Raw genomic sequence first — 17,050 nt, forward strand, 5'->3', positions numbered from 1 at the left:
ATGAGTCGGAAGTGACTTGACGGCACTTAACACACACACACACACACACATCTTACTGACTACATTTTTATTTCATACATGAGCTTGGGGGCCAGGCAGCAGCAAAGAGGCAGCTGAGTCCCTTAGCTTGGCTACTTGCTCACCATTAGCCTCTGCTCTGCTGGCTGCTGGGTAACTGAGGTAGATTTGGGAAAGGGCAGATTTGACCAGAGAAAAGAGGTCAGAAACTGGAAGAGAGAAGTAGGAAGAATGTGACTGTGCAAACCCTTATCCTTGAAGACTGAGTTTTCAGTGGAGAGAGGAAGCTCTGATCCACAAGAACAGGTGGAGTAGCTGCATGCCCTCAATCCCTTTTTCCTTGCAGCCCTAATCATTCCCTCTGCGGCCTTAGTGGCTTTCATTTTCTCCTTTGCTCTCAGCATTAAAGTCTTGATGTGAAATAATTAAATGTGTTTCTTTTATGACTTTTCAACCTTCATCAAGAGTTTACTTAGGAATATGATGTATTAATGGTTTCTCATCCTTCCTTCCTGTCTCTCAACTACAGATTTACTCAAGCACAGAACCATTTCCTTAATGATATTACCAGAAATTTCTCTTTTGTTTTTTGCTAGTTATTTCTTTCTCTATCTCAACACTACTAGCACTGAAGGTATATGGTACCAGTTCTTTAATAATGTACTGGGAATGCTCCTTTTGTCTGCTAAATGTTTTGTTTGACAATGAGAACAACACTTCTTCTCTCTTGCGAATCCCACTGCTGCTTTTTGCCTGGTAAACTTATCTACTCCCTCTGGCTTGTGGGAACCTGCATGGGTGAGATGATTTTACAAGATATCCAAATTATTCTGACAGTAATGGAAACTGTACCAGAGGAAGTAGCAGGTGAAAATATTTTACCATGAGCCAGTGAACATTAGGAAGCAAGTGGCAAGCCCTTCCCCAAATCTGGAGAAAAATCTGTTCTCAGATGGAGAGTATAGGAGTTAGGGTTGCCAACCTCCAGATAATAGCAAGAGATCTCCTGCTATTACAACTGATCTCCAGCCGATACAGATCAGTTCACCTGGACAAAATGGCTGCTTTGGCAATTGGACTCTATGGCATTGAAGTCCCTCCCCTCCCTAAGCCCCACCCTCCTCAGACTCCGCCCCAGAAACCTCCCACCCACGGCGAAGAGGGACCTGGCAACCCTACTAGGAGTAATTGCACTGGTAGCTTTTTCCAGTTCTGCTAAAAGAACAGCTGACCAAGGAATTGCAGGTCACCATGCAGTATTCTCACAGATAATTCGTAAACACCAAGCCTGGCGACCGAGTCACCTGCAGTATCAACTCCCCACTCACCCATGCACTTTTCCCAGAGTCACAGGAATAGGATTGGTTTGTTTGTTTCATTCTACAGCAAAATCTTTTACAAAATCAGTGATCTAACCTAACGTTTTCCAGGTAGCTTAAGCCAAATGGAAGTAAACACAGTGAAAAAGCCACTTGGTCCGTCTTGTTTCGTTTAGAGCCTGAGCTCTGCTGACCCCCTCCTCCTGAGGTTTATGCCCATTCTTTCAACTCATGTCAGGTTGATCCTGTTTCCCCCTCTCTCGAGTTGTGCCCTCGTGAGAAAATAAGGGCTGCATGGAGAAGTTATTGATCATCAACAGTAGTTTCCCAAATCGCTTTTTCCTAGATCTGTGCAGACGCATGAGAAAAATTGGATGATCGCACAGAGGAAATGATGATAGCACAAATATGTTGCAGGCTTTTTCTACAACTACCCTCGATGGATCCTGAGTACAGCTTCATCATTAAATGCTTTTGGATATTGGGAGGGAGCAGAAAGTTAAAATTTCAGCTCTAAAGGGTATGGTTGATTGGAGTGGGGGGGGAAAAGGGTATGGTTGATCGGAGTGGAAAATAGTTGCTACCAGAATTGTCAAAGCTAATTAACCTAGGCCATACTATACCTCTTTCATTCTGTATGTCACTGAGATCATTCTCATGCCTTTGTAGAATAAAGACCTTTTCACTCTCAAACATGTTAGTAATCAGGCTCATTCCCATGGCACTTCCAATGGACATGGACAGATCTCTTGGGAGATGTATCATGCCTGTAATGTTAATGAGTTAATCAAGAAAACAGTGATTAGAAGAAATGTACCCTGTGTGGCAGAATTCTATCAATAGGTATATATGATATTCTAAATCTGCTGTCCAGATATCGTTAATACACTTTCTTATAATTTATTTAATAAAGATATGTTTTCCTTTATTTTTGAGCTCTTTGTTGAATCTTAGCCTTTGGGTCAAGATTATGCCACATTTATTTCCCATATCTGGTCTTGCCATTTTCTTTGATTTGTCTCAGTTGTGCTGCGCATGCACACATCCCACCGCCATCACTGAAAAATATGTGCTGCTGGTTGAAAGAGGATGAAAAATAAACACCTTGGGTGACCTTAAAGGGCATTTTAGTCAATGAAAATAATGTTCACTTTAAATAATGTTTGTTTCCTTTTGCAAAAGCAGGCTCTAATAAAGGCTTTTTCTAAGTTGCAAAGGCATGGAGTTGGGAAAGGGGCTATTTTTCTCACTGAACAAAGCCACCTCCTAGTTACTTTGCCTTTCTTCATTAAAAAAAAAAAAGGCAGGGGAGAAAACAGCTAAACCACCCCACCTCCACACCCTTTCCTTGTGAAACAGCTGCATTTTGCAAAATAAAACACATTAATTTTGAATGCAGAGAGAGTATAATTGCACAGTTGCTCTTCCTTCCTTCTGTTTTGCCTGTGGAAAGCTGTCCCACAGCAACGTAATTGGCTAGTCTTTCCTTGTGTGTGGACTCTTGCAAAAGGTAAAGGTACAACCTGTGTCACTAAATAAACACTGATTACTTTGCAAATAGCTTGTTCAGCGTGCTGTAAATCTGCTGCCCAGTTTGGGATCATGTTTCTTACTAAAAGATAGGCATTTGCTTGTACGAAGCTATAACAAAGTTTTTTTCAGACAACTCTGCTTTAACTTTCAGTGACGGATGTGGAATTAAAAGAAACAGCTACACTTTGCATGATATGGGAAGACAGAGTGGGAATTTTTCTTTAAAGCAAACTTTATACCATGTTGCAGTGAAAGTTTTATACAACACGTGTAAGAGAGGTGTAGTAAATGATGCTGAAATTGTGGGAAGTAAACGTGGAAAACAGTATGTGGTTTGATCCAAATCCTAGCAGATTTATTATAACATAAGCACGTGTGAACTGGGGAGGGGGAAGAGGACAATGCTGGCTCTTTAAAGTGTTCCAAGAATCTCCTTTTGCTGTAACTGCCACTGGAATTTGAGTTCAAAGGGTGGTCCAGGGGGAGGTCTGGCTGTGGTGTCAACCTTTAAGTGAAGGGTCTCGGGAGGGTCATTCTTCTGTGGGCAGTCCAAAAGACTTAATGGCATGAGGCAGGGAGAAAAAGCTGTGGCTCTTCTGGAGTTCTTGTCAGTGTCAAGTGTGCTCTAGCTGTCCCCTTAATGAAGAGTCTTGTTTTATTTAGTATTTACTAATTAAACAATTGTGGTTATTTTAGAGTAACCAGTTTCCCCACAATGACTCAAGGTGTTTTGCATGATGTATAATAACATGGCATATCAAACATTAGAATAAAAAATATGTTAAAAGGAAAAAGTTTACAGGTAAGATTGTGGTAGGAGTGAACTTAACAGTTACTAGAAAATCCAGTTGGTTGCTAAGCTCTGCCACAGGCCTGTGGACACTGGACACTTTCACACAGCCCAAATGATGCACTTTCAATCCACTTTCAGTGCACCTTAATGATCGTTTGCAAGTGAAATTTGCCAGTTCACACAGTAAAATCCACCATCAAAATGCCTTGAAAGTGGATTGAAAGTGCATTATTTGGGCTGTGTGAAAGGGTTAGTCTAAATACCTGTGCTGGGAACAGAGAGGACTTTTGCTTTCATGCTCTGCAATGATATCCAGCTGGTTTACTGCTATATTCAGAATGCAACACTAGGAGGAACTGTTGAGAAGTTCTTTGTGTAATGTTATGGTACTGTGACCTATAGGATGGGGAAAGAGAGAAAAGTGGGTAGTCGAGAGATTTGGTCAGAGAGTAAAACAAAAGGGTGCAGCTGTTTGATGCAGAAAGAGAGTGTGAAGGGAGCAAAAGTGGGAACATTAACAAAATGGAAGAGAGTGCATCCTATAGGGTCAGAAAGAAATGGGGTGTTGACAGAATTTGGGATGGATTGCAAACTATTTTGAAGGTATGATTAAATGACAACTGTGGTTAAAGTATTAGAATGGCATTTTTATAGTAATAAGGCTTTCACGAAGACCCGCCACATGATTTTAGTTTTGTTCCTCTTCACTGGAGATCAACAGTGCAATCCTAGACAGACTTAACACCTTTCTAAAACCTTAATATTTCTTCTGAAAAAGCCCTATGATAATTCTGACATATCTATGACTGTACAATGCTGTGAGGAAAAGTAATGTATAGGTGATCTGGGGGTTTGTGTTTTTCACTAGAAAACCTGAAAAAGGAATCCAGTACCTGATCGAGAGAGGCTTTGTGCCGGATACACCTGTTGGAGTTGCCCATTTTCTTCTCCAGAGAAAAGGACTCAGCAGGCAGATGATTGGAGAGTTCCTTGGAAATCGACAAAAGCAGTTTAACCGGGATGTATTGGAGTAAGTACTAAATATGTAGCAATTGTTATGAATCTAAGTGTGCTCTGTGGCATTTAAATGGACTAAATTGTGCATAGACTAAAAGCAATTTCAAATAGAAAGAAAAGGACTATAAGAAAATATTTCCCATTCCTTTTGCAGGGTCCCTCCTTCCCTCACACATACACAACAGCACTCAATAAATCAAACTGAGACTTATCCACATTCTGCAATCCACCTATATGGCTGCTTCTACATGGAGGTTTTTCTCTGCTTTGGCATCCAAACTGAAGTGCCTTTTGGAGCAAGCATTCAGACAACATTGTGTTGTGGCTGTGCTCCAATTGTCTTTCCCTTCCTTGGTACTCTTTCCCAAACCTACCTTGCTACGATCACTTTGGGAGAAGCAGTCCAAGCATGTTATCAGGCAGCCTGGATGGGATGATGGTGCTGCATGGAAAGGTCACGCTTTCCAGGGTGCGGGTCGCATTAGCACATTAGCACCATTTTCTTTCTGTCAGCCCCTTGCAGCTGCTATTTTCCTAACCATGCTGCCAGAAGGCTTTTTGAGGTATTAAAAACAACAACACAGCAATTGCTGTTGCTCTACAGAGGAAAGTGCACAGAAAAGTCCTGAGGGTGCTCTGTTGCTTAGGTGAGTGCCTCTGCATTTGCAGCACCAATGAAAACGAAATGGAGGACTCTTGCCATGTGGATGTAGCCTGTGAAACTGAAGACAGTTGTAGATGGTAGCTGTATTGGTCTGCAGTGGAACAGTTAGTTTCAAGTCCAGTAGTACCTTAGTGAACAACAAGATTTTTGGGGATATAAGCTTTTGAGAGTCAAAGCTCCCTTCATCAGATTGGAATAGGAATGGAGATCTCTTGAGTCTTTATGTCCCAGTCAAAGGGTGGGAGGGTGTTGTAACGAAGGAACTCTGGATGCAGAGGTACAATACATACTGTAACCGGCTTTAGAGCAAATAGGAAATGCAAAAAAAAAAAAAAAGGAGTAATGATAGAATAGTAGAAAGAACAACTAGTGAGCTTTTTAAATAGTAGATGCCTTCATATCTTTTAAACTTGGTATGCTTAATGCTTAAAACCTACTAATTGAACAGATTGCATCTCAGTCCAGATATGTAGAACGATTTGAATGAAGAATGAAAAAGGAAGCTACTTGCATGGTGATTAAAAGTCCTAACTTGTTGAGAAGCCTAATCAAATAGATATGTTTTAGTGCAGCATTCTGTACTTTGCAAGGATCCAGTCCTTCTGTAGAACCACCTAATCCTCTTTCCCCAAGGGAACAGTGAAGCAAACTTTGTCAAAAAGGATCTGTGACCAGGATGGTGGGTTCCCAGCAGCTTCACATTCCTGGAAATCTACATAGATTTTCAATAGCAAGGCTATGTTTTCCAAAACCGCACCCATAGATGAGAACATTCTGTTGGAATCTGATGAAAGTAGATTATTTAAAAGGGTCTTGTACTAGGAGTTGCCTGCCATGAAAATATTAGTGATATTTTAACATTTGACAAAACATATGATCTGCATATAGACTAACAAATTTAATCCTGACCACGTTCTCTTTGCATTTGCTTCAGTGACTAGAGATTAACCATTGGATCGTTGCATTTCTTTTCTGTTAGTTTGTTTTTAAAGCCATTCAGAGGAATTTGAGTTCACTTTACTGAGTACTGGACAGTAGCCAATGAAATTAAACATGCCATTCCAGCATTCAGTTAAAACAACCAACAGCAAGAGTACAGAAGCGTCACATACTAGTTTAAGTGAGACACAAAGATAGTCTTTATCTTTTGTGGTGTGAATGTGTATAGACAGGGATGCTGGGTTGTATTATTGACAGAACCATTGGAGTACATTCTTTTCTATTTTTACAAATAACAGAAGAAAAATGAATAAACCCAGAAGGCTGTCTTTCCCCCCAAAGTAGGTTTTGCTCAGTTCGCCAGTGAAAGACCCACATATCTTCTGTAATGTCATGTTGTGGAAAATGGCAAATTTCATTACACCATGGCAGCTAGCAGAAAGCTTACTTTTCAGATAGCAGAAAGCTTACTAATAGTAGAAAGCTTACTGAGAGTCAGTGTGGTGTAGTGGTTAAGAGCGATGGACTCTAATCTGGAGAACCAGATTAGATTCCCCACTCCTCTACATGAAGCCTGCTGGGTGACCTTCGGCTAGTCACAGTTCTCTCAGAAATCTCTCAGCCTCCCCTACCTCACAAGGTGCCTGTTGTGGGGGGGGGGGCGAGGAAAGGTGATTGAAAGCTGCTTCGAGAATCCTTTTGGTAGAGAAAGTAGGATATAAAAACCAACTCTTCTTCATATGCCATTTGTGATTATTTTGGGTGTGTATGCCATAGGTAATCATTCTGAGGACGATTTTCCAATGGAGACATACTGTATAGGAATTAAAGCAAACACTTGTAAGCCTGTAATAAACCTGATTTCAAAATCAGAGATCACTCAGCTGTCTTACCTGCCGCATCTGAGGTTGAGCTGAACTCCTTAATACCACCATGCGGAAGACAGCTAAAACAAAATTTACTGTTATAGCCCAACTGTAACGAGGTCTCCTGGATGTAGGAGTTCTTCATCAGAGAACGGACAAAATCAGTTCACTGTGCCTTAGTGCACATCTCTTTGAAAGTGACCAACTAGACTAAACTGCAGCAGGCCCTGGTTTAAGGTCCCAAGGCCCTTGGCAGTGTGTCAAAGAGTAGACCTTTTGGAGGGTCTCGTGCCCTCCTTTCCCCTGTAGCTATTTTATCATTGGATCTCGTGAACAGTGTGTGCACTAATACAATTTTTCATTGTATGGCAATTTATTTAATAAACACCTTCTTAACATGGGTAATACATTTTTATTGTGGCACCTGCATTAATCTGTTGTACTTCACAGTGATTGATGCTTAGTTGTTCATAACCTTAAAAGCCTTCATAAAATGAGAACTGCAAGAGTTTTCTTTGAAATTAGTCATGAGAAAAGGCAGCTGGATGGTGGCTCCATCTTCCAGATAAACCTGATCCACTGGCATTGCCCTTCTCCTCTAGCATATTCTCCTCCTCACCTCACACCTCTTCCTCCCTATATGTTGCAAAGCAAGTGTTAAAAATATTTACCTGTGGGGGGGGGTTAAGGGGAAAGTGGTACAGTAACTGGTTATCCTGCTGTTAAATACTGGGAATATGTAATTTCCCATTTGCTCTTCATTTCAAGGCATGCAGGTAGACAACTAAAAGATCTACTTGCCACCCTCCTTCCAGAATATACAAGGAGGAAGGTGGTTCTGTTGCTTCCCATCTTATCATTCAAGCTCCTTCTTTCAACAGTATTGGACCATAAAAAAATAATATTTGCTTACTTTTATAGTACAGTAAAAAAAATTGTCTTGAAAATATAAGGTATGGTTATTTGTGCCAGAGACGTTGCTTTCATTGATCAATAGTCATTATGCCAACAGCTCTGTAATAAAGAAAAATCATGACCTGCTTACATCAGCTCTTTTAATTGATCTATGGTGTCTATGAGTCTTTTTTTACATTTCCATGCTCCTTCTGATTGATTATTTCACAAAGTATAGTCATTTGTGTTTTATTGCAAGTAGTAAAAATACTGTCGACATGTAGAATTTCTTTGCTAAATAATTCTAAGATGATGGGTAGAGGAAACTAAAGCAAATGAAATTTTCTTTGCTCTAGCTGTGTTGTGGATGAGATGGACTTCTCAGCTATGGAACTGGATGAAGCACTCAGGAAATTTCAAGCTCATATCCGTGTCCAAGGAGAGGCTCAGAAAGTAGAACGACTAATTGAAGCTTTTAGGTATGATATAAGTAGTTAGCAAAGAAGATTTATTCTTTCATCTGTTGAATGAGAAGGATGTACTCAGATTTATTGTGCTGTCTGTGTTTCATTTAACGCAAGTGACTTAATCTAAAATTCTGTTTCCAACATATATAGTGTAGACTGGCAACCTTATTTGATGTTTCTTATGCCATCGATCTTAAATTGAAACAAAACCCAGCCTGATTTCAGCTTAAACCTTTGGGGGGGGGGGCGGAATCTTGTTGAAGTGGAAGCATTTCCTTTCATTACATTTTGCAATATACTCTGTTGACCTTTTAATTAAGCAGTTTAGCTTAGCAAAGAGCATTAACTTATTAAAGCCTAGACAAATGTTCTTTATCCTTGGTGGAGCATGGGAAGAAATGTAATGAATCTTTCAATATTCTAAAAATAAAAGAACATCCTCAGAGGATATCATAGACTTGTTGGCCAGAGCCATTGGGCATATGGTAATCAGTGTATATTTAATACTAAATACAGTATGCAGCATACAGTATAAATACAGTATAAGCACTGACTTTTGTGCAGGTATGTATGGTTTGTGCATTCTTGGTCAGAAGTCAAAAAGTTGCCACACCAATGGTGCTAGGGCTGCTGGAAAAAAAAAATCGGTAAAATTCATATTCAGCAAAATTTGGCCTGTTTTTATTTGGGAAATGCCGAAGTCTGAACTCCCCCACTTCGGGTCCATGCAATTCGGCATGAGGTCCGGAGTTCGGGGAAAAATTCGGCTGAATAAAGCCATTAAAATCACAACCGCACCTTTCCGCGGCTCCGGGGGGGCATTTTGGGGGGTAGAGGTCCCAAACTTTCAGCGTAGCTTCAAAGGACCCTTCTTGCAATAACCCCCAAGTTTTGTAAAGATTGGATCAGCGGGGGCTGAGATATGGGCCCTGAAAGGGGTCCCCCCTTCTTAATGTGCATTTGCAATTAGCAGAGCTTGCCGCCCACTCAAGGCTCCCAGCCCCGACAAACAGCTGAGCTGCGGGGAGCAAGGGCGGAGCAGGTGCGAAGAAGTTTGCAAACCGTGAAAAGCAACACAACCATGCAAACCATCACGTTTGCAACCATGCAAAGCAACACCTGACGCCTGGGAGTTGCAAACCATGGAAAGGGACAGAAGAAGTTTGCAAACCATGCAAAGCAACACAACCTTGCAAAGCAACACCTTTGCAACCATGCAAAGCAACACCTGACACCTGGGAGTTTGCAAACCATGGAAAGGGACAGAGGCATGCTAGCTAAGCATCAGGAGCAGGAAGGGGTGGAATTTCCCCTTTTGCATCGGACTCGGGACCAGGAAAATGCATTCTTTAAGTCACAATTTGAAAACAGTTTTTGAGCAAGCATCAAAATAACACCTAACCGATCTTATGAATGAGGGAAAACCTGAGGACACACAACTGAAGCCCCCCCTCAAACCAGGGAGAGAGAGACTCGAGGGGGCACCCCCTAGACAGAACGGGCAAAAGCCCCCTTTGGCTTCCCCCCCATCCACAGAAACTGCTCCCTCCCCACACACACACAGACTCTGCTTCCCCCCCACACACACACACACACAGGAGAAAAATTATAGATTTAAAGCCCCAAAAGGGGTCTTACTGTGGATGTCTTCTGTTCCATCAGGAGGGACTGGGAGGACTGGATAATCCAATACGATTCCATTTAAGCACAGGAGGTTTTGCCTTGGATTTGCCGCTCTCGAGATGCACACAGGATTGGCTGATCCCATTCATCCCAATAGGGAAAAGGGGGGGACCCCATATCTCGGGACCCCCTGACCCAATGTTTACAAAACTTGGGGGGGGGGTCTTGCAAGAAGGGTCCTTTGAAGCTCCGCTGAAAGGTTGGGGTCTCTACCCCCAAAAATGCGCCCCTGCAGCCATGGAAAGGAGCAAATGTGCACAAGCACACACACCCCCACGGGGATTTCTCTCTCACACACAAACAGATACTCTCTCTTTCTTTTCCCGGGCCGCGTAGCAGCTGGGCTCATGCACTCAATCGCTCAAGCTGATTGGCCAGAAGAAGACCCAGCTTGGCCACCAATTGGCTGCAGGAGAATGCTGCTTACAAACTGACGGTTATGCTGCTGCGCCGAACCCCGAATTTGCCAAATTTATTTGCCGAACACCCCAAATTCACTGAATTCAGCTCCCCGTTTTCCCGCCTTTTTTGAGTTCGGTTCCATCCGAACTAAAAACTGCCGAATCAGGGGAAATTCGGCTGTTTTTTTCGTTCGGGACGAACCGAATCGACAGCCCTAAATGATGCACCATTATATTTAGTCTTTATGAGTATGGAATAGTTTGACGTAGTGCTGAGACTGTTGGACTGCAGTCTGGGAGACCCAATTTCAAATCCTATTTTTGCCATGAAGCTCACTGATTGACCTTGGGCCAGTCACACTCTATCCGCCTAACATACCTTACCATGTTGTGAGGACAAAATGGAGAAGGGGAGGGAATCATGTATATTGCCCTGAGGTCCTTGGAGGAAGGATGGGATAAAAAATATATTAAATAATTACATACTTCGCTGGAAGATCCAAACAGTTCCCTAAAATAGCTTGTGGGCCAATCTTCAAAGCCATAGAGTTCAGTAGATTTAGGGTGTCCCTCCACTTAGGACTGCACTGTAACCTTTTTTTAAAATACAAGATAGTGCTTACTGATTGCACTGCTAGCCACATATATTGCTATAAAATGTGCGAAATGAGCAGGACTGGGTGCACTTACTTTAATGGAGTTAGAAATAGCTAACCACTGGAGTATCTAGATCAGCAAATTATACAAGTGGTTTGCATTATAAATCATCAGCATTCAAGGAACTATCATTAGCAGAGAGAATGTAAGAAAATAGCAAATAATTTTAGAGGATATGACGCAGTGAGTACCATTTCAGCATCCTGAATGAAATGGTTTTGTTGGTTTGTACTAAATGGTATATCGATTACTTCTTGAATCTGATCCCCACTTTTTCCTCTGGTGTGTCTTGTAGCCAGAGATACTGCATTTGCAATCCAGGCGTTGTGAGACAGTTCAGAAATCCTGATACCATCTTCATCCTGGCTTTTGCAATCATATTATTAAACACAGACATGTATAGTCCGAATGTGAAACCAGAACGCAAAATGAAGCTAGAAGATTTTGTCAAGAATCTAAGAGGTAGGAATATTCTCATAATCCTTCAAAATTTAGAGACCAGATATGTTAGTATTTGCCCTGTCACAGACATAATAAAACAAGTATTGAGAATTATGATCTCTTTTAAACAAGAGGCAAGTCTTTTAGCATATTTTTTGTGATGTTTCACTGAGTGATGATGCATTGGAAAAAGGGGAAGAGGCAATGCTTTAATCAGTGATCATGCACTAGGGTTGCCAACCTCCAGGTGGTGGCTGGAGATCTCCTGCTATTACAACTGATCTCCAGATGACAGAGTTCAGTTCCCCTGGAGAAAATGGCCACTTTGGCCATTGGACTCTATGACATTGAAGTCCCTCCCCTCTCCAAATCCCACCCTCCTCAGGCTCTGCCTCCAAAATATTGAGTTATTTCCCAACCTGGAGCTGGCAACCCTAAGCCACACCCATCTTCTGTTTCCAAATGGGATAGTTTCCAAATACGTTGGATGAATCTGGGAGTCACTTGCCAAAAAACATCAGGCTTGCTGCCCTTCTTCTATGGGAAAGATCTTCTATGGGGAAAGGTTTTCAATCAGCTGTTTACGAATCCCACAAGACCAGAAGCAAAATTTGGCTACTTGAGTGGTTATCTCCTGAGAGGAGTCTGCTAAGAGAAGGGAAACTTTAGCTTCTTCCGATCTCCCAGAAAAGGATGACAATACAGGGAGAATGTACTGCAATCTTATATCGTTGTAGAAGGGACATTGCAGCAGAACATGTTCTATTGTCCTGGGGAGACAAACATTATAGGTTAAATCTTGGGGCACGACTATTAACACATGCACCCCAAAAAAATGTTTTTTGTGGGAATACATTGGTTTACTGATTGTCCACCCACAGTGCAGGAATACTAACTTGGAAAGGCAACTAATGTGTTATCTCCTTACCACTATCTCATCTTAATGTAACAGTTCAGACTCCTCACAGCCATGTATAAAAATGCTGGGAGGCCAGGTCACTGATCCCTATGTCAGGTCTGAAGATGGTGCTCATTTCACCTCTTGACATACCCAGTAGGCCTCAGTGGTGATTTGAGGAAGTTTCTTTACCCCTGTAAATCAGTGGTCCCTAGTGTGGTGCCTGTGCACCCTGTAGAGCCCTGTGATATGGTTTCCGGAGCCCACTTTCTTCTTTTCTCAATCATGTTTTCCCAAAGCAAAGAGATGGCTTTCTTTCATAACTTTTGAGCAGTAGGTGCTTCACAAGGGTAAAAGAGGCATCACCTTTCTGTCTGCAGGGCTCATTCATACAGAAACATCTGTTTTAATCATGGGAGCATGCTTGGCTTGGAACCTTCAAATATTTGGTGATTAGATCCAGCCCTCATGGCAGCCAGTAGTGGCATCCACTCAGTGTTTTCAAAATTTCAAAAGTGCCCACAGGGTCAACAAGTCTAAATGATACCTCAGGGGGCTCATAAAAATTACTTTATCTGTGCTGCCAGGGCATACAAGAAGACAATTGCAAAAAAACAGTGTCTAAACAGGTTTTTTTTAAAGTGTCTGTCTGTGGAATCAACTGTTCTCTGGATTCAAAAGATAATTTAGAAATAAAATTTGTGTTTGATCCCAGATCCCTTCTGTCAGTGGAGATTTACTGTGGGATCCAACAAAAACATCTTCATGACATTTGTTGCAGTCCACATCATTCTTCTCCATGGCCGCAATGTAATTACCTTGGTGGCACAAGATGTTTAGCTGTAGGGAAAGATCCAAGGACATATCTGACAGTTGAAACTGAACCTACTTGTTTTATGCCAAAATTTATCCATTACTCTTGGTCTTATACCCTTTGTGCTGTTCCAACATGTTTGGTTAATCAATTTTACAGAATTTCTATCAAATTTGTCATCTGCATGGTCTCACCACACACAGAGTCCATTCTTTCTTTAGCACATCCATATTTGTTCTCAGATTTAGTATTGTACTGTTTAAAAAACTATATGCATTTTCATTTGTGGGCATGTAAAATGATCAAGGTTTTATTTATTTATTATATCAGTCTTATATCCCGCTCTACCCCAGCATATTTTCACATATGAATACATGACCACTGCATAATTATTCTAAGTAACAATTAGATCCCTATGTAAAATAATCAGAATGCAACAATAATAGTAATTATTAACATGTCAGAAATTTAAATATTTAATTGTAAAATGGAGGTGTTGGATCACAGCATGCAATGACTTGGGCTTTTATATAAGGTAAAGGTCCCCTGTGCAAGCACCGGGTCATTCCTGACCCATGGGGTGATGTCACATCCCGACGTTTACTAGGCAGACTTTGTTTATGGGGTAGTTTGCCAGTGCCTTCTTCAGTCATTTTCCCTTTACCCCCGGCAAGCTGGGTACTCATTTTACCGACCTCGGAAGGATGGAAGGCTGAGTCAACCTTGAGCCAGCTACCTAAAACAGACTTCCGTCGGGATCGAACTCAGGTCGTGAGCAGAGCTTTTGACTGCAGTACTGCAGCTTACCACTCTGCACCATGGGGCTCTTATTTTATATAAGAGGTAATGGTAATTATAACCAGCCTTGCAACCTGATAACGTGAAGCTGGATTGTGTCCTTGTTCTGCCCTTTATGATAAGGGTATTATAATAAAATGGAGGCACTTCTATTCTGGGTTGGTAACGATTAGCTTTATATTCTGTAGGTGTTGATGATGGTGAAGATATCCCACGAGAGATGCTTATTGGAATTTATGAGAGAATCCGAAAGCGAGAACTCAAGACAAATGAGGATCATGTATCTCAGGTGCAAAAGGTTGAAAAACTCATTGTAGGAAAGAAGCCGGTAAGTTGGGTGAAACTTCACCCAGTTATATCACATTTTTGAGAATTGTTGGGAAGAGGATGCTATCTGTGCTTTAGGGTCAGTATTATTTCTTTAAAATTTAATTTCTGTTAAAAGTAAAAAAAAGATGATAAAAATCAAACAGGCAAACACACAGCCAATAGGAATAAAGTATTATGAAAAGCTATCATAACAAGAATGCTACAGAGTAGAAATCACTTTAATTTACAAATAGGCTATAAAATCAGGCACAGAATCTGGTTCCTTAAATCAGCCTTCCCACTCCAGGAGCTAGACTCAAGAAATCACAAAACGTACAGGGTTAAAAATTATGGGAATTTACAAGCGGGGGATCCACAAGGACTTGTGGGGAGCATCTCATATTCCTTTCCCCTGCTATTTCTTCTTTCCCTTTCCTGAGAACTGCCATAGCCCTCCTCTTTCACTCTTTCCCTCACCCTGGAAGATTCTACCTGGGAAAACTTTGGCCCAGTTGCATGGTGCCACCTGCTGAGCCAGGCCCAGTTGCTCATTGGGGAACCTACAAATACTTGTGGAGGGAACCTTATTTACCCCCTGTACCACCTTCCCACACGATTTCCTCCTTCCCCCCTCTTGGAATCTCCCACATTATCACCCTTCCTTGCTTCTTTCCCACCCTCCCACTAACTTACCTTTTATCTGCCCCCCATCTTCAGCTACATTTATTATTTATTTACTTTGTTTATACCTCACCTTTCTCTACAATGGGGACCGAAGGCAGTTTTCATCATTCTGCTCTCCTGTATTATGTTCTCACAACAACCCTGGGAGGTAAGTTAAGCTGAGAATGTGTAACAGACCAAAGGTCACCCAGTGAGCTTCCATGGTAGTGGTGATTTGAACCTGGGTCTCCTAGATCCTAGACTCACTCTAACCACTACACTTCACTGGCTTTCGTGGAGTGGCTGCTATTGAACTGTAGCAAGCAACTATATCTAGGTAACTCATGCAATTGATGTGGTCGCAAGTTGCCGGGTAGTTGCTGCTGAGCCTGATCCAGATGAGTCCTCCCTCAAATGCCAGAAAAATCCCTTAGAAAGGGCCCTGCCTTTTACTGTCAGAAACCAAGACTGGCAATACTGTTTTGGCTGCCTAGCAAGGCCACTGAGGGCATTCATTTCTTAAAACTAGAGGCACTATTCCTTGTGTCTTTCGGATTTCTCTGCAAACCTGGCATATTTTTCAGGTTTGTTAAAGATCTGTCTTTTCTGTTCATGATTCCAATCTCTGGATAAGTATCCACATATTTGACCATGTTGACAATTAAATAAATTGATACCTCCTTTATTATAGCAAATAAATATGATAGCTTACACAATAAAAAGGCATAGTTACTGATAGGAATGAAGAATGAAGATATGAAACAGGGTAAAGAACTTTCTTCCTTCTTCCAGGCAGTTGGAGCACACTAGGCCTTCTACTGTTGGACCATTGGTCAGTCTAGCCCAGTATTGTCTGCTCTCCAGGACTCTGACTGAGGTCTCTTCCATCTATGTTACCATTCAACTATACCAGGAATTGAAGCTAGTTCATTCCATATGCGTTTTCTGTACCACTCAGCCATTTTTCCTTTAATGTACCTAGAAAAGGTTACCAGCCTAGAGACCCTGGTAGGTAAATTTATGGACTTCAAAAAATAACTGTTTGCTCTGACATTGTCCCCCAGGGAGATTTTTTTTCTAAAGCACAGTTTTGATACCTCCTATGTTAAGCAGGGTCAGCCCTGGTTAGTATTTGGATGGGAGACCACCAAGGAATACCAGGGTTGCTGTGCAGAGGAAGGCACTGGCAAACCACCTCTGTTAGTCTCTTGCCATGAAAACCCCAAAAAGGGGTCACCATAAGTCGGCTGCGACTTGATGGCACTTTACACACACTCACATGTTTAAGATAAAATGGTTCTACAATCTCTCTTCCCTACATTCTAGCTTCACCCCAATTATAGAAAGTCAGCACAAGAGAGGGGTCCCACCAAACTTTGAAGATACTGCAAGACTTTGAGAAAAAAGAATTACATAGTTGTATGGCAGTCACTGAGAGTGCCTTTCTAAATGCAGTTTATTCTTGTTATGCAGAGGAGGTGGATTTGAAAATAGTCTTGGTATATCTTAGCGTGTTCACAGGCAATTATTATGAAATGAATAGATGAATATGCTGAGATGAATATTGTGGAAGTGTTACTGCCATATACAGTAGAAAGTGGTATTTCAAAAAGCAGAACTAATCAATATACCTAATTCTCAACATGCCCTCAACTGTGGATATTTAAATCTGGAGACAGAGACCATGAACAGACAACCCAGATCTTTCTACCAAATCAGTGGGAAAACCCAGGTTTGCAGAAAAATATGAAAATCTGACTTGCACAACTCACCCAGGTCCAGCAATGACCAGCTGGCAACTCACTACTACTCAACAGCAGTCATCATACAAAAGCCAGTGTGGCAGTAGTGGTAAGAGTGTCAGACTAGGACCTGG

General features: G+C 41.6%; 1 protein-coding gene across 10 annotated transcripts in view; it reads left to right on the top strand.

Annotated features, from left to right (window-relative positions):
- The window catches only part of IQSEC1 (IQ motif and Sec7 domain ArfGEF 1), a 414,894-nt gene that overhangs the window by 368,078 nt on the left and 29,766 nt on the right, over positions 1–17,050 (top strand). For all 10 annotated transcript variants that reach the window (XR_008933803.1, XM_056861538.1, XM_056861610.1 and 7 more), the window contains 4 exons: positions 4,532–4,693; positions 8,400–8,522; positions 11,547–11,713; positions 14,391–14,530. Coding sequence is in view for 9 of the 10 variants with exons in the window: in XM_056861538.1 (XP_056717516.1) it covers positions 4,532–4,693; positions 8,400–8,522; positions 11,547–11,713; positions 14,391–14,530 (592 nt within the window). In the remaining variant the exon portion in view is untranslated. The remainder of the gene's footprint in view (positions 1–4,531; positions 4,694–8,399; positions 8,523–11,546; positions 11,714–14,390; positions 14,531–17,050) is intronic.

This window comes from Euleptes europaea, chromosome 1, assembly GCF_029931775.1.
Source record: "Euleptes europaea isolate rEulEur1 chromosome 1, rEulEur1.hap1, whole genome shotgun sequence".
NCBI classification, from domain to species: domain Eukaryota; kingdom Metazoa; phylum Chordata; class Lepidosauria; order Squamata; family Sphaerodactylidae; genus Euleptes; species Euleptes europaea.